This window comes from Ornithorhynchus anatinus, chromosome X1, assembly GCF_004115215.2.
Source record: "Ornithorhynchus anatinus isolate Pmale09 chromosome X1, mOrnAna1.pri.v4, whole genome shotgun sequence".
NCBI classification, from domain to species: domain Eukaryota; kingdom Metazoa; phylum Chordata; class Mammalia; order Monotremata; family Ornithorhynchidae; genus Ornithorhynchus; species Ornithorhynchus anatinus.
Window position 1 is genome coordinate 35,145,655 of NC_041749.1, and position 21,282 is coordinate 35,166,936.

General features: G+C 52.2%; 1 protein-coding gene across 1 annotated transcript in view; it reads left to right on the plus strand.

The window, feature by feature from the left end:
* Window positions 1-21,282, plus strand: part of ERGIC1 (endoplasmic reticulum-golgi intermediate compartment 1) — an 82,025-nt gene that overhangs the window by 52,560 nt on the left and 8,183 nt on the right. Inside the window, exons 4-9 of the mRNA XM_029050525.2 lie at window positions 8,140-8,234; window positions 10,270-10,394; window positions 12,011-12,115; window positions 13,397-13,457; window positions 16,286-16,386; window positions 19,640-19,762. Of these exons, the coding sequence (XP_028906358.1) occupies window positions 8,140-8,234; window positions 10,270-10,394; window positions 12,011-12,115; window positions 13,397-13,457; window positions 16,286-16,386; window positions 19,640-19,762 (610 nt within the window). The remainder of the gene's footprint in view (window positions 1-8,139; window positions 8,235-10,269; window positions 10,395-12,010; window positions 12,116-13,396; window positions 13,458-16,285; window positions 16,387-19,639; window positions 19,763-21,282) is intronic.

Below are 21,282 nucleotides of genomic sequence, written 5' to 3' on the forward strand. Positions count from 1 at the left end.
TTCTCAGTACAGAGACTGTTTAGTGCGGTCTCTGTCACAAAGTAAGTGCTTAACAAATATCATTTTAAAAGTGACCGGGAGGGAACAGGTATCAGGGAGCTAATAGGCAGGAAAGCCACCATTTTCTGTCTCCTTGATACAGACCAGAAACTCAGTTTTTGTTAAGGCCTTCAATGAGCAAGTGTGGGAGTCTAGCTCAAAAATGGTATTTGGGGAGGAGGCGGGGGGAGTGGATGTGTATAAGTAGACGTCTCTCTGGGAAGACTGAAAGAGACAAAAACGCGGCCTTACGTCACAGCTCGAGTCCACTGCAGGCCACGGGCTGCCGGTGGGTAGGAGTGGGGTTGGTGGGGTGGGCTAGGACGTGGGCACTGAGCCTCACATTTCTTGGGTGGGAGAGCTGCGGTGACAGCAACAGCAGGCGGGCCTCCAGGAGGTGGTTACTCACTGGACTTGGAATGCTTCTTCTCCTCCTCCTCCTTCTCCTCCTGTTAAGTTGTGCACCAAGGGAATGAAGTCACCGCTCGCTGTTGTAATTATTATTATTCTTTCATTTTAACTCCAGTCAAGTGTGGTGGCTAGAATAACAACTGTCAAGCTAATGAGCTAATGGGTTCATTCTGAGAGAGCGCCCCGGTCGGCTCCGAGGGCGCCGACTCCGTCCCGCGGCCACCGGTGCCACCTGGCCGTGGGACCACCAGGATCTCACGCTATGCGGCGCGGTCCAGAGCTGCCCGTGATGGACCCCGGTCCTTTCCGCGCGTGCTCGGTGTCCCCTCGCTGATGACTGGCGGCCTCGGTCACGGTGCTCTGATCGGGCCTGGGCCCGAGGGCTCAGCCGCCGGTGTCTAGAAGTTGTCAGCTCTGTGACTATGGGCAAGTCACTTCACTTCTCTGTGCCTCAGTTCCCTCATCTGTAAAATGGGGATGAAGACCGTGAGCCTCACGTGGGACAATCTGATTATCCTGTATCTCCCCCAACGCTTAGAACAGCGCTCTGCACATAGTAAGCGCTTAACAAATGCCAACATTATTATTATTCCCCAGAAGGGAGGGCAATCCTGTGGCTAGACCGAGGCTCCGGGCCCTGGCGTTGTCTGAGGGACCACAGGCAAAAAACTCTGTATCTTCATCAGCCCGTCATATTTATCGAGCCCTTACCGTGTGCGGAGCCCTGAACTAAGCGCTCAGGAGAGTACAATAAAACAGAGTTGGTACTTGAGCCCCCGTGGGTGACGAGCATGGTACTCTCTGCCCTCGGGCACGAACTATAAAAGTAGAAGCCATGGTCCCTGCCCTCGGGGAGCTTTACAGTCTAATGACTCCCATTTATGTAACGGGAATAACAATCCTCGCCCCTTCCAGTTCCCAGGGCTGGTGGCAGGGTGGCTCTCTGAGAAGCGGCGTGACCAAAATCCAAGGCATTTATTACCAGATTTTACAACTACTCTCATTAAGGGTTGGCAGAGCTTAATAGTGGTAAAACCTGGGCTCCTTGAGCTGGAGGTGCCGGCCGTTGTTAAGATGATGGTGTCAGGGGTAATTAGGAGTGTGTTGACAGGAGGTGGGTGGGAAGCCCTGTCCTCCCGGTGACCATGTTTAATTCACACAGTTATTGCCGACTTGAAACGGGTCGGCCTCTGTAACCCCGAAGAGGGTTGCTCTTTGCGTGTTCCCGAGCGTGCCGGCCGATTGCCCGCCCTCCCTCCGGGACTGCAAGCCTCAGGGCCTGGTGGCCCCCAAATGAGAGGATGCGAAGAGAGCGGGTTCTGAAATTGTGGGGAGATGCTTGGAGGGGCCTGCGGTTGTCTGGACTGTCTTTGATATTGTCACTATCCCACGCTTAGTTGTTGGGGGTTTGGAGGTAAGTGGCTTCTGCTCTCCTCTCCTCCGACCAGTTCTTCCATTCATTCATTCCTATTTACTGAACGCCGACTGTGTGCAAAGGGCAGTACGAAGCGGTTGGGAGAGTACAATATAACAGTAAGCTGACACATTCCCTGCCCATAGCGAGTTTACAGGCTAGAGGGGGAGAGAGACAGCGTGGCTTAGTGGATAGAGCCTGGCCTTGGGAGTCAGAGGTCATGGGTTCTAATCCCGGCTCTGCCATGTATCTGCTGTTGGACCTTGGACAAGTCACTTTACTCTTCTGGGACTCAGTTACCTCATCGTTAAAGTGGGGATTAAGACCGTGAGCCGCACGTGGGACAACCTGACTACCTTTAGCTACCCCAGTGCTTAGAACAGTGCTTGGCACATAGTAAGCACTTAACAGATGCCATAATTATTATTATTATTACTACTTCTCTGTGCCTCGGTTATCTCCTCTGTAAAATGGCGACGAGACTGTGAGCCCCATGTGGTACATGGACTGTGTCCCACCTGAATTGCTGGTATCCAGCCCGGTGCTTAGTAAAGTGCCTGACACGTAGTAAGCACTTCGATACTATTATTACTACTGTTGTTATTTCCAATTCTTCCAAGGCAGCATGTCCATTTACTCTCCCATGAGCGCTTAAATACTATTATTATTATTGTTATTATGGCCAATTCTTCCAAGTCAGCTCGTCTACTTACTCTCCTATGAGCTTCGTACAGTTCTCCGCACACAGTAAGTGCTCAATAAATAAAGATGGTGGTAGTGGAGTTTCTGCAAGGAGTTTTCTGTTCTGGGCAGTTGAAGGGGAAGAGAGCTGGAGACGTGCTGGCCTCCCTACAGCGGCTGCTAGCGCCTCTTACCCGCCACCTATTAGAGCGGTCACAGGCCTGGGAGTAAGGAAGCCTGGCTTCTAATCGTGACTCTGTCCCTTGCCTGCTGTGTGACCTTGGTCCAGTCACGGAACATCTCTGTGCCTCCGTTTCTTCGTCGTCCTTCCTCTTAGATTGTGAGTCTCCTGCGGGACAGGGCCCGTGTCTGATCTGCTTATCCATCTCAGCGCTTAGTTCAGTGCTTGGCAGAGAGTAAGGGAACCGGACAGGAAGCTCCTTAGTTCCATACCTACTGGCCCCTGGGCAGCCGTGGCAGGCTGCCTCTCTCCACCCCAGCAGGGAAGCCGGCAGCGGAAGGCACTCCCTGAGGGCCGGTTGAGGGTTTGGAAGTTGTTGCGCGGGCCTGGGGTAGGGACAGAGAAGGCCAGAGGAAGAACTGTTCACAGTAGTCTTCCTTCAAACAACAGGGATCGAGGCTCTGGCTTATAGGGGGTTGAACTCAAGCCTGCCCTTTTCATCAGCCTTTTTCTCTCCTCCCTCCCAGCTTCAGCTTCCTCTTCCCCTTTCCCGCCGGAATCTTCTGGGCCTGGCCCACAGCAGCCTCGGCCTCGCCTTCCGGCATGGGCTCCAAACCCTCGGACCGTCCGAGGAGGCGAGAGCTTCTCTTCTATCCCTCCTCCACGCCCCTTCCCGACCCCCCCCCCCCCCGGCATCCTGCTGGTGCCCACTGGAGATCAGGGCTCAGTGATGTAGGTAGCCTGGTTGGAGCCCGAGGCTGACCCGGCCTGAACCCTAATGGTTTTTGTTCCCTGGCCTGAGCCCAGTCGGAGGGGTAGCCGTGGCTCAGGCTTAGGCACAGACATTTCTGGCGCAGCAAACTGATCTTATGATAAAAAAAAAAAATCCCTGACTTGGGCATCTCGGCCTGTGTTCCCCTTTACGTAACTACTCCGGCCCCGGCGAGGCCGAACACACCTCCATCAAATCTTGTCGGTCCTCCCGTAACTGCTCCAGACACCCGCTCATGGTGCTTTGTCCTTTAGGGAGTGGGGTAGGAGGAGGGGGAGAAGCAGCTGGGAATTGGAGTCCTTGACCCCAGTGGAGACTTGAAGTTCACCTGGTCGTTTTTGGCCACCCCCAGGACTTTGAGCTTAGAACCTATTCCCAGGGAATCCACTCCTGCTCCTTTGGCCAACTCACTTCCCCCATTTTTGGTCCCGGGCCTCCGGACTCCAAACCTCACCCCGTTAGACCTGGGGAGGTCAGGGGAGAGTCTGAGTTGGGGACCCCTGGATTTAATTTCTCGGCAGCCGTCGGTTTTCAATAGGCTGCGCCTTGGAGATTTTTGGATCTCTTCCCGCCTCTCTGCTTGTCCCCTCGTAAAGAAGGTACAGTTACAGGAAACGAGCGAGCCTTAGAGGATGTTGGAACGTAAGACCCTCAAGGGAGTCTCATGTAGCCCACCCACCTTCAAGGCTGGCCCCTTGAAGCCAGAGCTGGGACTTCGGGTTCCGTCTGAGCCTTGGAAATGTGCCCTGCCAGGGCACTGGTAGCCCCCACTGTGAGCCGGCTGGCGGGGACAGCATTGGAGCCGGGTTCTAGTTCCGCCTCTAACGCTTGTCTGCTACATCTCCTTGGGGTAGTCACTTCTCTGGGTCTAAATTCCCTCATCTGTGAAAGGGGGATTAAGATTGTGAGCTCTATGAAGGACAGGGACAGGGAAGCCGATTATCTTGTATCCACCTCAGTGCTTAGAACAGTGCCTGCACATAGTAAGCACCTTTATTATTGTTGCTATTATTATTATTAGGCACAGCCTTGCCCGTTCATTGCTCAGCAGAGACTCGGCAGGGTGGGGAGCCTAGGCTGACGGGGCTGGGCATAGACGTAGGTGAGCCACTCATGGGACCCAGACAGGTGCAGTCATGCTGTCTTCCCCCCAAGGGTTACCACCTCACCTGGGTGAGCTCACTCCCGGAGCAATATGGAGAGCCGGTTCTGTCTGCATTGCACGGGGGGAGGAGGGGGAAGTCAGCATCAGCTGTGCAACTCACACAATCAGCCCCGGGAGGAAGGGGGAGTCGTCGGGCAGAAAGATCTCAACCGGCTTTCAGGAGACAGCCGCGCTCCTCCCCCGCGCTCGGTGACCCTCTCCTTAATCACTCAGAAGTTCCCCCCGGTATGTTTCTCACCAGCCCCCCTCCGCTGGGTGATGAGTGAGCGAGCAGGGAGCGGAGCTGGGATGCCGAAGGGCGGTGGGGAGAGGCATCCAGCCGATAGAGAAAACAATCCACCTCACTGTTGACCTAGTAATTCTCCTGCCAGCTGGTCATTTTCTCCGCTACAGCTCCGAACTGTAGGGTCAGAGCAGCTGGGGGGCACGTGCTCGTTGGTTTTTAGTCAGCCGGCCGCAGCGGGGATCCTCCGCCCTCCCTTCGCCGTTCCTGGGCCGACGGGCTGCGACCAGCCCGAGCGAAAGGCGGAGGCCGCCCCACCTATCCTGTTGCTGCTCCTGCCGCCGCCCGGTGACTTTACGGCGAGAAGCCGAAGTTCCCGAAGTCCCCCTACGGCCCAAGAGCTAGAGCTGCCCTGCGGGCAGGTCTGTCTGCCCCTTCCCTGAACTGACCGGGCCTGGGCAGACTCGGAGCTGGGCAAGGGAATGAGGCCAAAGGACTGTTGTCATCCCAGCACAGCACTAATTCCTTAAGGAAATAGGGAATTCTCCCTAACGCAAATCTGTGCCTCGATCTCGGCTCTCTCGTCCCCGACCCCCAGCCCACGTCCTTCCTCTGGCGCGCGACTCCCTCCCTCTTCACATCCGACAGACGATCACCTTCCCCACCTTCAGAACCTTACTAAAGGCACATCTCCAAGAGGCCTTCCCCGACTAAGCCCTCATTTCCTCTTCTGCCGCTCAATCAAGCATATTTTTTTGAGTGCTTACCGTGTGCAGACCACTCTACTAAGCGCTTGGGAGAGGACCTGTTCCCCGCCCACAATGAGCTTACACTCCCTTCCACATCACCCTTACACTGGGATTTTCACCCTTCCCTCAGCCCGCAGCACTTTTGTACATATCCGCTATTTATTTATATCAATGTCTGTCTCCCTGTCTAGACTGTAAGCTCGTCGGGGCAGGGAAAGTATCTACCTACTCTGTTGAATTGTACTCGCCCAAGCACTTAATTCAGTGCTCTGCACATACATATAAGCACTCAGTAAATATAATTTATTGATTGGCTCCCTGTGTCTGTGTGCCTGTTCCTTTCCTCATACCCTCTGACCCCAGCCCGCCCACTTTGCTCCTCTCATACCAACCCCCAACCTACTTCCCATGCGTCTCTTGGCTCTCAGCGTTCTGCGTGGAGTAATTGCTCAGTAAACGCTATTGATTGAGTTTTTAGAAGAGTGGAGGCTCCAAGAGAGTCCAGTGGTCAGATCTGCACCTCACTGAGTACAGGGGAGAGGCCGAATACCCTAACTCCGTCCCTGCTCCACCACGGCACGCGCAAGCCCCCATTTAAGCGCTTAGTACGGGGCTTAAGCTCCTAGTACGTCGCTTTGCTCCCAGTAAGCCCTCGATAAATGCGATTGAGTGAATTCCGGGCTCTAAGAGAGAGCGAGCTAGGCCGGTGCGACCCAGGTTGGGAGACGGTTGGCACTGCCACCCTGTGGAGCCAGTGCACACGGATTTTAGAGCCAAAAAGAAGTGAGGGCCCTGGGCAGCTGGTGCCAGGCTTGGAAGAATGGGTCCCTCCTCCGGGATCTTTTGTGTTTTCGCTGTTTCTCTTGGGTCTCATCACTCCATCTGGAGAGGGAGCTCCTCAGAGGAAGAGGCCATATTGTCAATATTCTCTGTAACTCTCTGGCCCCTAAAAATTGTGTCCAGACCGGAGCCCACGGAAGTAATGGCGAAGGAGAAGACTGACTTAATGCTGCAGAGGGGTGGAAGCTCTACTCCGGCCTCCCTTCTAGAAGTGGAATTCCCTCTGACACAGAGAGAAAAAGAATAATGATGATGATAATAATGTTGGTATTTGTTAAGCGCTTACTGTGTGCAGAGCACTGTTCTAAGCGCTGGGGTAGATACAGGGTAATCAGGTTGTCCCACGTGAGGCTCACAGTCTTCATCCCCATTTTACAGATGAGGTAACTGAGGCACAGAGAAGCGAAGTGACTTGCCCACAGTCACACAGCTGACAAGTGGCAGAGATGGGATTCCAACCCATGACCTCTGACTCCCAAGCCCGGGCTCTTTCCACTGAGCCATGCTGCTTTTAATTGTATTTAAGTGTAATAGTATTTCAGTGCTTCCTATGTCTCAAGTGCTGGAGTAGAAACAAGATAATCGGTTAGACTGTAAGCCTGTCAGTGGGCAGGGACTGTATCTGTTGCCGATTTGTACATTCCAAGCGCTTAGTACAGTGCTCTGCACATAGTAAGCGCTCAATAAATACTATTGAATGAATGAATAATCAGGCCCCAAATGGGGCTCACAGTCTAAGTAGGAGGGAGAACAGGTATCGAATCCCCATTTTGCAGATGAGGGAACTGAGACGCAGAGAAGCTAAGTGACTTGCTCAAGGTCACACAGCAAACAGGTGGCAGATCTGGAGTTAGAACGCAGGTCCGGACCGTGCTCTTTCCACTAGGGCTCTGTGACATGCTGGACACAGTGGTCTGGACCTTGGTCGTGAGGGGAGCAGCAAATGATTCCTCGAGGCTGAAGTTTCCTTTATTTTTACTTTAACTCACTGTCGTCTCTTCATAGGGGAAAGAACGAGTGGTATTGGGAGTCATGAGCAAATCATTTAACTTCTCTGGGTGTCAGTTTCCTCATCTGGAAAACGGGGCAAGATACCTACTCTCCCTACTCTCCCTATCTCTTAAACCTTGAACCCCGTGTCGGGCAGGGACTGTGTTTGATCCGATGATCTTGTATCTTCCCCCAGTGTTTGGCACAGAGTAAGTGCCTGATACACGTGGCCCAGTGGATATCGCTCAGGCCTGGGAGTCAGAAGGACCTCGGTTCTAATCCCGGCTCTGCCACTTTTCTACTGTGTGACCTTGGGCAAGTCACTGGGCTTCTCAGCCTCAGTTCCCTCATCTGTAAATTGGGAACGAGGACTGTGAACCCCGTGTGGAACACGGACTGTGTCCAAACTGATCGTCTTGTATTGACCCCAGGGCTTAGAACAGTGCTTGACACACAGTTTGTGTCTGACACATACCATTTTTTTTAAAAAAATCATTTCTAACAGGTTAGCACATGGAACCGTCTTGCCTTTGACAGGACCAACCTCTGGAGTGTGGGGAAAATCTTGGCAAAGAGAAATGGCGTAGCGGAGTGGCAGAGGCTTCTTGGTGAAAAAGCTGCTACGAGGCCTCCGTCCGTACAAGTGAAGGTTTCCTGTGCTTATCTTTCCGCAGAGTGAACGAGCTGTATGTCGACGACCCGGATAAGGATAGCGGAGGCAAAATAGACGTCAGCCTGAACATCAGTTTACCGAACCTGCACTGCGACTGTGAGTACCCTGGACTTCGGTTTCGGCAGCCCGGCCCACTCCCCACCCTGAGTTCTAATCCTGGTCGTGTCCCTGCCGGCCTGCTTTTCCTTCGACGCCAATAACTCCCCCTCTCCGCCGGCTTGTAAGGAGAGATGGCCAAGAATCAAACCTTGGGGAATATCAGATCAGAAATTGAATGAGGACTTCATCCACATTGTTGGTCTTGGGCTGACTGAGGGGAATTACATCATTGCTGGGGTGGGGCCAGGAGGCCAGGGCTGTTGAAAGAGGTTGGCTTTATTTTTCTCCGAGAAAAACAAACCCTTCAGGGGTCGTTGGTTAAGGAGCGGATGTCGTGGAGCCGGGGCAGGGTCATTCTGACGGAATCTCGGGGGCTGGGGAAAGGACTGTTCTTCCGTGCCCCGGGTCCCCCCGGAGGCAATCGAACAATGGTATTTATCGAGTGCTTTCTGTGTACAGAACAATGTACCCAGTGCTTGGGGGAGAAGACAACAGACTCCGTAGGCAAGTTCCCTGCCCACAAGGAGCTTACTAGACGGGGAGACTGAAGGCCTAATGGAAAAAGCACAACCCCAGAGGGCCCAGGACCAGGGTTCCAATCTCGGCTCTGCCCCCTGTCTCTTGTATGACCTAGGGCATGTCACTTCCTTGTGTTTCAGTTACCTCATCTGTAAAATGGAGATTGAGATCGTGAGCCCTTTGTGGGACAGGTACCTCGTCCAACCCTTTTATCTGGTTATCAACCCCAAAGCTTAATTCAGCACCTGGCACATCGTAAGCCCTAACAAATGTCATAAAATAAATAAATAGATCATTTACAGCTCTGTACATAAGTGCTGTGGTGCTGAGGGTGGGGTGAGTATCAAGTGCTTAAAGGTTACAGCTCCCAAGTGCAGAAGGCAACGCAGAAGGGAGAAGGAGTAAAGGAAAAATCATATGTCCTCCTTTCCGAGCTCCCATCAGCCCAGTCCAGGGCCTCAGTGGAGTGGAGATGGGCAAGACAAAACCCAGTAGTCTTCAGTGCGGTAGTTGGCCTTAAAGGTGACTTGATTTCCCTATTATTTCCTCATCTGTAATTTATTTTAATATCCATCTCCCCTTGTAGACTCTTGTTCGCAGGGAGCCTGTCTACCAACTCTATGGTATTGTATTTTCTCAAGCATTTAATCCAGTGCTCTGCCCAGTTACACTCAACAAATACCACTGATTGTTTGATTAATGTAGAGTGGGGTAGGCCGAAAGCCTCCTCTTTCCCTTAAGCGGCTTCCAGCTGTCGATCCTCCACCGGCTTCAAAACTAATCCTTGGGCCGTGCCTTTTTTTTGGCATTTCTAGAGCGGTATGCATTTCGCGGCGTATTTTCCATTTGTTTTATTCGCGGGGGTCTGTCCCACTTGGGTGAAGCGCTGCAGTTGTTATCCTCTATTTCACAGTTTCCAAATGGAGCTCCTCAGCAAGTCAGCAGAGGAGTTGGAGATAGAATCCACCATCTGCGACTTTCCAGTTTGCCGCTTGACGGGCTGATAACCTCGCCCAGCGGATGCTTGGCCTGGACTCCCATTAACCCCTCCTGGGGCTTTCTTATGAAACAGCCCACATTGTGACAGGAAACTCTAATTTTTCAAAGAGCGCTCCTTTCACTCCTTCCTTCTAGGCTGCAGCCCTTTTCCACCAGTTTCTTCTGTGGGACCAGAGACCCTCGCCCCATCAATCTCACCTGTGGTAGAGAACTCCCTCCCTTTGTCCTTGCCTTGCCTCCTGGACCTTCCTTTGTCATCGCTGTCCTTCGGTGTCTTCTGGTTTTTTTAACCCCACTTTGGTTTTCTCTTTTCCAAGCTAAAGTAGAGTTGTAGCTGGGTTCCGCTTGACCTCACCTCGCTTGAGGGGGCTCCCCTTGTCTCTTCGGTTGGCCCACCTTTCTCTGGGACTCTTGTCTGCTCACTTGACTCTGGCGATTTTAGCTACTTGAAGAGGGCAACTCGACCGAGGGGTTGCCCTGCCTTCAGCTCTTCTGTGGTCTTTTGTCTCCACAGTGGTGGGGCTGGACATCCAGGATGAGATGGGAAGACACGAAGTGGGACACATTGATAACTCGATGAAGATCCCCCTGAACAATGGGGATGGCTGTCGATTCGAGGGACAGTTCAGTATCAACAAGGTGACTAGAGAGACTAAATAAGGTGCCTCTTGTGTCTTTCAGGAGGATTATTTTTATTTTCTTGGTACTGTTTGCATTTATGAAGTGCGTTCTTTGGGCAAAGCAGCAGATCGAATGCTGGGTATATACAGCATGTGGTAAATACAAGTCAGAGAGAGCAGACGGGTGGGATGGAAAGAATGAATCACAAACAATATGAGAGCAAATTAGAATTCAACACTCCAGATTAGAAGCATTGAAGCTTCATAGGAAATAATTGGAAGGGGGGACGTTTTGCTGCCTGAGGCAGCAGTCCTTGGTGAGGAAGTGCTAACCTTCTCAGCATCCTACAGGATGGGAAGGCAGACTCAGCCAACCCCATGGGATCTGCCAGAAGGCGGAAGAATCCCCCTCCCCACAACCGGGACCCTGGAACTCCCAGGGACAAGGACACTCCAGTCCTACCAGCTAAGACTTCAGCGTGGGCCCCTCTGTTCCTCCTTCTGCCCAGAACTTCCGGGGAGTTGGTCAGGAGCGCTCCTTCAACCTTCACCCCGAAATTCTCGGAACAAAGATCGCCTTGAACTTGGACCCAGTTTGTGGTTTGAGAAGTCAGAGGCAGGGCCGTCTCCGTAGCCCAGATGATGCCAGAGTTGGAATGTTTCCAACCTCCTGACTCAAATCCCATGTCTTGGGTTGAATGCTTAGGGGGAAGCTCATCTTTCCGAGCCGATGGGATCGGAGTGTCAGCGGGACATTGAGTTTGAGCAACCAAACTTGGCTGTGTTCTTATACTGGTTAGGCAGCCCATGTGATTTTTCTATTTCAAATTGCTCCAGTTCTCCTTTCCTTCCATAAGTTCGGCTCCAGCACTCAGGTATGCAGGAAGGGGTGGGCAGGGGACAGACAGAACTAATGTGAGGTGGAGACCCTCTCTCTCCCTGCCCTCCCCAAGCCCCCTGTTGGGGGTCTGGCCATGGTTTGCCAACATGTAATCAATCAATGATATTTATTGATCGCTTACTCTGTGCTCTTCGGTGTACTAAGTGCTTGGGGGAGTACAGTGCGAGTTAACAGACACATTCCCTGCCCACAACGACCTTACGGTCTACAGGGGGAAGATGAAAGGGGGAGAGAACTATCCCAGTAGATTTACTTACCTAGACCCTCGGATACGAGCCAGATCTTCTGAAGCTTCAGGGCATTCAGCCGTAACAGCAGAAATGTAGACCCAAGAGGAAGGAATGGCTATTTTTGACTGGCTGGGTAAAGACCAACAGGATATGAAGATCTTGGAGAGTGACTGAGGGGTAGACATGAGTTAAACAACATCCCCTCTCAGAGAAGAAAATGAAGTATTAAGGCTCCCAGAAGTGGGATGGATAAAGGCAATGGTCTAGAAAGCAAAGCTTGCTGTGTGGTTGGACCACCTCCCCCGCAACCAGGAAATATTAAAAGCCAGCCAGAGGTCAAACTGGTCACACCTGGCCCAGACCCCCCACTTCCACCCCCAATCATCACCAGGGTGTATGGGTAATAGCCTCCATGACAGGATAGGGAGAAGATGGAGAGGTGTGAGAGGATCCATAAAAACTGTGTTTTTTGTTTTCTATCCCTTGGGCTATTGGCCACTGTAGGTCCCTGGCAACTTTCACGTGTCTACCCACAGTGCCACAGCACAGCCCCAGAATCCAGACATGACTCACGTGATCCACAAGCTCTCCTTTGGGGACAAGCTTCAGGTGAGGCCTTAGCCCCAGCCACGGAAGGGGCTTTTTCTCTTGTTTTTGGTTTTTTATGGCATTTGTTAAGTGCTTACTAAGTGCCAGGCACTCTACTAAGCACTAGGGTAGATAAAAGCTAATCAGGTTAGACACGGTCCATATCCCTCGTGAGGCTCGCGGTAGTGAAGCCCCGTTTTACAGTTGAGGGAACAGAGAAGTTGCGTGAAGCACAGGGTCACACAGCAGACCGGTGGCAGAGCTGAGGTTAGAACCCGGGTTCTTCTGACTCCCAAGCCCTTGGTCTTTCCAATAGACCATGCTGCTTGTAATAGTAACGGTCATGGTATCGGCTGAGCGCCTCCTGAATGCCGGGCACTGTACTAGGCGCTTGAGAGGTTCAGCTGAAGCACCAGACACGTATCCTGCCCACAGGGAACTTACACCCTAAAGGGGATTTGTGAACCTAGTAAGTTCCAGTCTAGACTGTGCGCTCACTGTAGGCAGGGAATGTATCTGTTTGTTGTTGTACTCTCCCAAGCGCTTAGTACAGCGCTCTGCACGCAGTAAGCGCTCAATAAATACAACTGAATGAAGAGGTGCACAGGTGAGCCGTGCATAGAGGTGATTGGGGGAAAAGCTGGAGTTATCTGAAGTTCCACCCTTTAGCACGAAGATGGTTGTCCAAGAGGGCAGCCCTCTCACGGTGCTTCCAAATGGGCTAGGGGTCCTACCCACCGATGGCCTGGTGCGGTCGTACCTTCAGCTGCCTGCGACCAGCTGGGAGACCTCGCCGGAGGCCTGGGAAAAGCGATTGTCCTGGGGAGTTCTGTGGCAGTGTTTAAGATTTGGAATCAATCCATCGTATTGATTACCGTGGACAGAGCACTATGCTAATCGCTTGGAAAGAGTACACTGTAACAGATAGATTCCCTGCCCACAATGAGCTCTCAGAGTCGACAGTGCCACTTACTGAATGGTCAGCCCCTTTCACTAACCCCATCCCTCCCCATCTCGAATCCAAACCTTCCGTTTGAAATCGGGTCTTGGTAGCCCCGGCTGGCAATTTTCTAATGCTGCCTAATTTTTCTGGGCACAGACTCTCTCTCTCCTTTTTGGTGGTGTGTCTTGACTTGGCAACTGACTGTCTCTGGGTTTGGGAAGCCTTTAGAGTGTAGCTTCACTTTGAACACCTCTTTGGACTGGGTTTCCCTGCCTCCCGGGCTCTCTGATGGGTCCACTGGGGCTGTGCTGAGTCCTCCCGCTTCTATTTAACACGCTTCCATACTGTTTTTATTTCAGGTGCAGAACATTCACGGAGCATTCAATGCCCTCGGAGGAGCAGACAAACGCAGCTCTAACCGTACGGATCCTGGGGGCTGGGCATCTGTTTGCCACTCGAGGCGTTGGCGTAGCAGGACGGGGAGAGATGGGGGAAACTATTTGCTCTAGCAGTGGTTATGGAGGAATTCTACCGGCTGCTTGTTCAGGCCGGGCAGTAAGGCTTTGATCCCTGGAGCTTCCGGGGAGCAATTTAGAGAGGTTGGGGGTAAGATTACCCTACTGATTTTCTCTGCTCAGTCTCCCTCCGTCTCGGTCTCCCTCCCTGTCAGCCTCCCTCCCTCTCCGTCTCCTTCTCTATCGCCCTTCCTCTGTCTCCCTCCCTCTCAGTGTCTGCCTCCCTTTCAGTCTCCCTCCCTCTGTCTTCCTCTCTGTCTTCCTCTCTGTCTTCCACTCTCTGTCTCCCTCTCTCTGTCTTCCTCTCTCTGTTTCCCTCTCTTCGTCTCCCCCCTCTCCATCTCTCTCCCCTCTACTCTGTCTCCCTCTCTCTGCTTCCCATTCTCTCTCTCTTTGTAACTGTTGGAACCTCCCTAACTCCTTACCTTCGGAATCCTGGCCCTGCACTGAGAGGACTAGCTCTGCCGGTCTTTGGGGCCCCAGGCTCCGAATAGGAAAAATCTCAGGTATTCTGCTCTGCTCTTCCCTCGCGTGCCTCCTTCGGAGCCCCCCGACCCCTGCTTCAAGCTCCCTCCCTCCCCACGCCTAGTGGTTTTCCAGGTCCCCGGGGAACCCAGGTCCGTGTTCTAAGGGCAGTGTCCTCAGCGCTTATACATTGACATGTTGTGAGTCATCCCGGGCCTGATAGAATGTGGTCAGCCCATTGTTTAGCACTTGGACTCATGATTTCCAGCTGGTCAGCTACTGAACTCTAATGAAGGTCCCTGGCATCGGTCACCCCTCCCTGCATCCCTAGGGTCTGCAGATGGGAGGGTCGCGTGCCCCAAAGACCCCGCTCTGGGCCTCTTACAAGACGCCAAGTAATAGGACTGGAACACAGAGGTCAAAGACCAGCAGGTCAGTTTGGAGAAGGAGCTCCTTGACATGACTCTGAGTTCACTCACAGCGCTCTTGTTCTGCCAAACGATGATGATGATGGTATTTGTTAAGCGCTTACTATGTGCAAAGCACTGTTCTAAGCGCTAGGGGGGATACAAGGTGATCGGGTTGTCCCCCGTGGGGCTCACAGTTTTAATCCCCATTTTGCAGATGAGGCACAGAGAAGTTAAGTGACTTGCCCAGAGTCACACAACTGACAAGCGGAGCCGGGATTAGAACTCATGACCTCTGACTCCCAAGCCCCGGGCTCTTTCCACTGAGCCACGCTGCTTCTCCCAATCCGGGCTCCTGGGAACCGGGGCCTTTGACTCCACACTAGCCCAGGCTGCAGTTAGTTGCCAGAAGCTGAACTGGGGGCTGTGAGAAGCAGGGTGGCCTAGCAGAAAGAGCGCATGCCTGGGAGTCAGAGAACCTGGCCTCTAATCCCAGCTCTGCCATGTGTCTGCTGTGTGACCTCGGGCAAAATGTAAAATGGGGGATTAAATCCTGCGCCCTACTCCTTAGTAGACCCTGTGCCCCACGTGCGACAGGGACAGTGTCCAACCTGATTAATTTGTCACTATGTCTGCGCATAGAAGAGTGCTTGGCACATGCTAAGCGCTTAACAAGTACCCTAATTATTATTATCATTACCCTGTATTTTATTCATCCCTCCTCTTTGGATCTGCCAATACCTGATCCTGTTCAGCCTGAGGGCCTCTGGTTTGGGTCTGGTCAGTTAGGGTGGGAATTAGTGCTGTGTGACCTTAGGCAAGTCACTTCACTTCTCTGCGCCTCATCTCTAAAATGGGGATCGAGACTGTGAGCCCCATGCGGGACAGGGACTGTGTCCAACGCGATTTGCTTGTATCCACCCTAGTGCTTAGTACAGTGCCTGGCACGTAGCGCTTAACAAATACCTTAATTATTAAAAATATATAATTATATTATTATTATTAACTGGAATGGAGCACAGGGGAAGGGTCTGGCCTGGCTTTCATTCATTCATTCAGTAGTATTTATTGAGCGCTTACTGTGTGCAGAGCACTGTACTAAGCGCTTGGAACGGACACATCGGTAACAGATACAGTCCCTGCCCTTTGCCGGGCTTACGGTCTAATCGGGGGAGACGGACAGACAGGAACGATGGCAATCAATAGAATCGAGGGGAAGAACATCTCATTAAAACAGTAGCAAATAAATAGAATCAGGGTGATGAGCATCTCATTAACAAAATAAATAGGGTGATGAAGATATACACGGTTGAGCGGACAAGTACAGTGCCGAGGGGATGGGACGGGATGGGGGAGGAGCAGAGGAAAAGGGGGGAGAAGAGGGTTTTGCTGCGGAGAGGTGAAGGGGCGGGGGTAGAAGGAGCAGAGGGAAAAGGGGAGCTCAGTCTGGGAAAGGGGAGCTCAGTCTGGGAAAGGGGTCAGCTTGGCCACCGGGTCTGGGTTGAGGCTGGCTAATGTGGCTGAGGTGGTACTGATGTGGGTAAATCAACGCCCCGGGGCCTAACTTTGGGGACTGATCACTCGTTCTCTAAATGTGAGACTCTCCAGAACTTCCTGGAAGCCAAAGACTGGATGTGGCTTTATTTAGGGTACCGCCCCCCTCCCCCCCCCACCACCCCAACACACACACCTCCCTTCCAGAAGCAGTCCGCGGACCCTCTTGGAAAACACGAAACCGAGAGGCCCGGTTTAAACAGTCGCAAGATTCGTTCTGCAAATCCCCACCCGGTCAGGGCTTTACTATTAATTCCAGCCAGCGAAATCCTGCGTTTTCACACGGTGCCGTTTCTCCCCCCCGCAGCCCTTGCTTCATATGACTACATCTTGAAGATAGTACCCACCGTGTACGAAGATAAGAACGGGAAGCAGCGCTACTCCTACCAGTACACCGTAGCCAACAAGGTGAGGAGGCGGCCTGGGGAGAGGGGACCAGAGGCCAGGCTCCTTTCTTGCCGCAGCTTGGGGCCGCATCTCCGACTTGAACATCAAAGTGCGGTAGCGGCCTCTGCTGGTAGAGAAAAGGGCTCCAGTGGAGGAGTCCGTCCTGTGTATTGAGCGCCTATTATGTGCAGAGCACTGTACTAAGCGTTTGGGGGGAGTAGCGTATAACAATAAACAGCTACATTCCCCGCCCACAACGAGCTTCCTGTCTAGAGGGAGAGGCAGACGTTCATATAAATAAATCAGTGACAGAAATGGACTCGAGGGCTGTGGGGCTGGGAGTCGGGGGATGAATGAAGAGAGCGAGTAAGGGAGACACAGAAGGAAGAGGGAGAGGAGGAATGGAGGGCTTGTAGTCAGGGAAGGCCTCTTGGAGGTGTCGTGCCTTCAATAAGGCTTTGAAGGGAGAGAGAGTAACGGACTGTGGGATTTGAGGAGGGAGGGCGATCCTATACCAGCCGTGCTCTTTAGCGGCTAAAGCCCCCGGTTTCCGCGAGGAGAGCTGAGGCTCATTTTTATCATCCCCCGCCCCCACCCGAGGCTTCTTTCCATCTCTAGAGGTTCACCCTGCAGAGGACCGACTCCCGGTGGTTTCCATTCTCCACCCCATCCTCAGCTTGAAGCCGCCATTCTCAGCGCACCCTCTCTGAGAGCCTCCAACGTTTAGGCACTCACTTTTCCTGGAATATCACATCCAGTTCTACTTTGGATAAATTCACAGATGAGACATTGATCGGGGTTTATTAGAGGGAAACACTAGGGATGTTGGAGGTTTGAGAAGGATGAAATCAGGTCCCGCACATGGGTCCCTGATGGGTTATTTGAGTTAAAGTCCCTCTGTGGCCCATCTCGAACCATGAGGATCAATGCCCGTGAGGGCGACCAGTTCACAATTCCACCAGCTCTCCTGTGGTCATTCTCAGAGGCAGACTCCCCAGCTAGATGGATCGTGTTTTGGTTCACTGCTCAAGCCCTCGTCCGCTGAAACCCCGGCAGCTTGAAACCCCGCTCCAGTTGTATAGATCCCAATGCAGTGAATTCACTTTTCCACCCAGGTGACATGCCCTGGTGTGGCCTTTCTTTCCCAACTGTGATTGGCCTCTCCGGGCTGGAAGGAGGCCCGCAGATGGGGTGTTGAGGATTCTTTTTGTACCAGTTGCACCTGAAAAGTGCCCCATTCCCCCCAAGTGGTGTCTTTTGTTGGGTCTACTAGCCGTTTGCTTCTCTAGGTCAAGGCCAGCCAGCTCTTCATGGGCTGTTCCAACTCTTATCTGTTGCCATCTTGTTCATTCCAAGCGCTTAGTACAGTGCTCTGCACATAGTAAGCGCTCAATAAATACTATTGAATGAACTCTTTAAATAGGTGAGATCATGAAAATATTCACATTTCAAAATGTAGGAATCGATGCTATTTCTTGAGCGCTTACTGGGTGCAAAGCAGTGTGCTGAGCACTACGATAGAGTTAGCAGACATGATTCTTGCCCTTGAGCAACTTACAGTATAGTGAGGGACACTGACATTAAAATAAATTCCAGATAGGGGAAGCAACAGAATATATGGATATGCACAGATGGAGAAATTGGTTCTCAGGTCACTTGATCAGTCAGGGGTATTTACTGAGTGCTTACTATGTGCAGAGCACTGTACTGATCAGCCCTGCTCTAGCAGTAGCCTCCAGGGGTGTGAGGGTGTCATCGCCCTCGTAGGTTTGGCACCTAGCAGGCAAACCCCTAGCTTTGGGGGCCCTAGTGGGCAACTGTGGCTAGTCAGCCCCATCCCTTAGAGCTAGCTGGGACCCCCTAAAGACAAGATGCAGCCCCCACCCCAGTGCTATTTATTTGTAATTTATGTATATTAATAATAACGTTCGTATTTTTTAAGCGCTTACTATGTGCCGAGCACTGTTCTAAGCTCTGGAGTAGATACAGGGTAATCAGGTTGTCCCACGTGAGGCTCACGGTCTTCATCCCCATTTTACAGATGAGGTAACTGAGGCACCGAGAAGTTAAGTGACTTGCCCAAAGTCACACAGCTGACAGATGGCGGATCCGGGATTAGGACCCATGACCTCTGACTCCTAAGCCCGGGCTCTTTCCATTGAGCCGCGCTGTCTGTCTCCCTGTCTAGACTGTAAGTTCGCTGTGGGCAGGGAATGTGTCTGCATTTTTTATATTGTACTCTCTCAAGCGCTTAATACAGTGCTCTGCACACGGTATCTTCATCTTCAAATGCTGTCAAGTCATTTTCGAACCCTAGCGCCTCCGTGGGCACACACTCTTCCGAACGTCCCATCTCCTATCCTAAAGTGGTTCCAGGATGTGAATCCGTAGAGTTTTCTCGGTAAAGATACGGAAGTGGTTTAACGTCGCCTCCTTCCGCCCGGTAAAAACTCGAGCCTCTGCCGTTGTCTTTGATCAACATTTCGATCACTTGATCCTCCGCCTTTGACTCCTTCCCATGCCGCTGCTGCCCAGCACAGGAGAATAGGTTTTGTCTGTCGCTTCGGCTTAGACCTTTCCATTTTGGGTAGACCTGTATGGCATAGCTCAAAGCTTCATCAGCGTATCCTGCCACGAAAAGGCATCGATTCATAGGATAATAATGATGATGGCACTTGTTAAGCACTTACTATGTGCAGAGCCCTGTTCTAAGCGCTGGGGAGGATACAAAGTGATCAGCTTGTCCCACGGTCTTAATGCCCATTTTACAGATGAGGTAACGGAGGCACAGAGAAGTGACTTGGACAGAGTCACACAGCTGACAAGCGGTGGAGCCGGGATTTGAACCGTGACCTCTGACTCCCCAGCCCGTGCTTTTTCCACTGACCACACAAAAGCGGTTACCTCATCTGTAAAATGGGGATTAACTGTGAGCCTCACGTGGGACAACCTGATTACCCTGGATCTACCCCAGCGCTTAGAACAGTGCTCGGCACATAGCGCTTAACAGATACCAACATGATAATAATGATAAATATGAATGAATGAATATTAGCTCGTTGTGGGCAGGGAATGGGTCTGTTTATTGTTGTATTGTGCTAACACGAGAAGCACTAATAAATACAAATGAATGAGCCAACACCAGCACGATTCCTTCTGTCCTGAGCTCTGGGGCTGCACTGGAAGGTCCCGTCACCCCGGGACCAGAAGCCGGGCGCAGTCAACGTGGAAGCTCCTTAGGGCTCACGTCCGTCTCTGTCTCTCCTCCCCACAGGAGTACGTCGCCTACAGCCACACTGGCCGCATCATCCCCGCCATCTGGTTCCGCTATGACCTAAGCCCCATCACAGTGAAGTACACAGAGAGGAGACAGCCTCTCTACCGGTTCATCACCACGGTGAGTGGAGGCCGCAGGACCCCCAGCTGCTCTCCTCCCTGTCCGTCGACCCGGACGGAGTGCGTGGGCAGAAACGGGAAAGGGAAGTGAAGCGGCCGAGGGAGTCAGCACCGGGAAGACCTTCACGGCTCGGGGGTGGGGAGCCAGAGAGAAAGCTTCGGTCCTCTCTGAGATGGGCAGTCTGAAAATATCAGTAGGATCAAGGAGTTTTTTTTTTTTTATTAATTATATTATTAGTATTTGTTGAGCGCTGATACTTCCATAGAGCTGGCACCTTTGTTCTCAGGTATGGGCACCTCAGGGGGGTGACTGAGAAAGGGCCGCCCTCTGATTGGAGCCTCCAGGGAGGGGGGTCTCTGCATCAAGAAGTGAAGCAGTGCGGGGTGGCTGAAAAGGAGTAAAAGCAAGTTAAAAAGTCTCTGCCCTTCCCGAGCAGGAACTCAAAATCTGAGCTAACTTGCTCCAAGCTTGGGTCGGAGTTGACCTACTCCCCGTAGCCTGGACCCAATCAGGTAATCGATCCGTGGCATTTCTTGAGCACTTACCGTGTGCAGAGCAATGTACTAAATGGTTGGGAGGGTACAGTGTGATAGAGTCGATAGACATTTTTTTAATGGTGTTTGTTAAGCACTCACTATGTCCCAGGCACTGTTCTGAGCGCTGGGGTAGATACAAGGTAATGAGGCTGGACACAGTCCATGTCCCAAGGGGGCTCGCAGTCATAATCCCCATTTTTCAGATGAGGTAACTGAGTCAAGAAAAGTTTAGTGACTTGCCCAGGGTCACACAGCAGACAGGTATCAGAGCCGAGACTCCCAGGCCCGCGCCCTCTCCGCTAGGCCGCACTGCTCCCTGCCCTTGAGGAGCTTCCTGGTTAGATGGGGAGACCGACATTAAAATAAATTATGGGGGAAGCCACAGGGTGTAGGGATGCTTACAAAAGTGCTGTGGGGCTGCCGTGGGGTGAGTTCAAAGGGCTTAAGGGGTACAGACTCAAGTGCATAGGAGAGGTGAGCAAACGAGGGGTTAGGGAAGGCCTAATTTGGGGAACAGTTCTGCGATTCAAATTTTGAAATCGAGACAAAATGACAGCCCGTGGTCCTGGCGGGGAATAGATTCTGAGCGAATCTGGCATGGCTGAACTCCTAAAGAGAGGGGGGGATCTGTCTCAGGGGACTGACTGCCTTTTTCAGTTCTTCAGGTTGGACTCCTAACCTCTTGCCTTTCCATCCCCCATGCCAAAGGAAGGGCCCTGGGTCCCTCTTCCTTCCCAGAGGGAGCGGGCAAAGCCAGTGTGCTGCTTAAGGGTCTTTTATTGCCAGCCAGAAAGGAACCACGTATGTTGCCTCTTTCTCCTCTGAGCAAAAAGTCATTGCCAGGTGTGAGTGAGTCATGAGCACACAGTCGTTTAAAATTGTTTGCAGACCTGTGTGTGTTCTGTGTTACCGCAATTAAGTCAGACTCTCCGACCCTCTGATGCAAGCCCTAAAAGCATCTTGTGGTATAAAAACCTCCTGTCA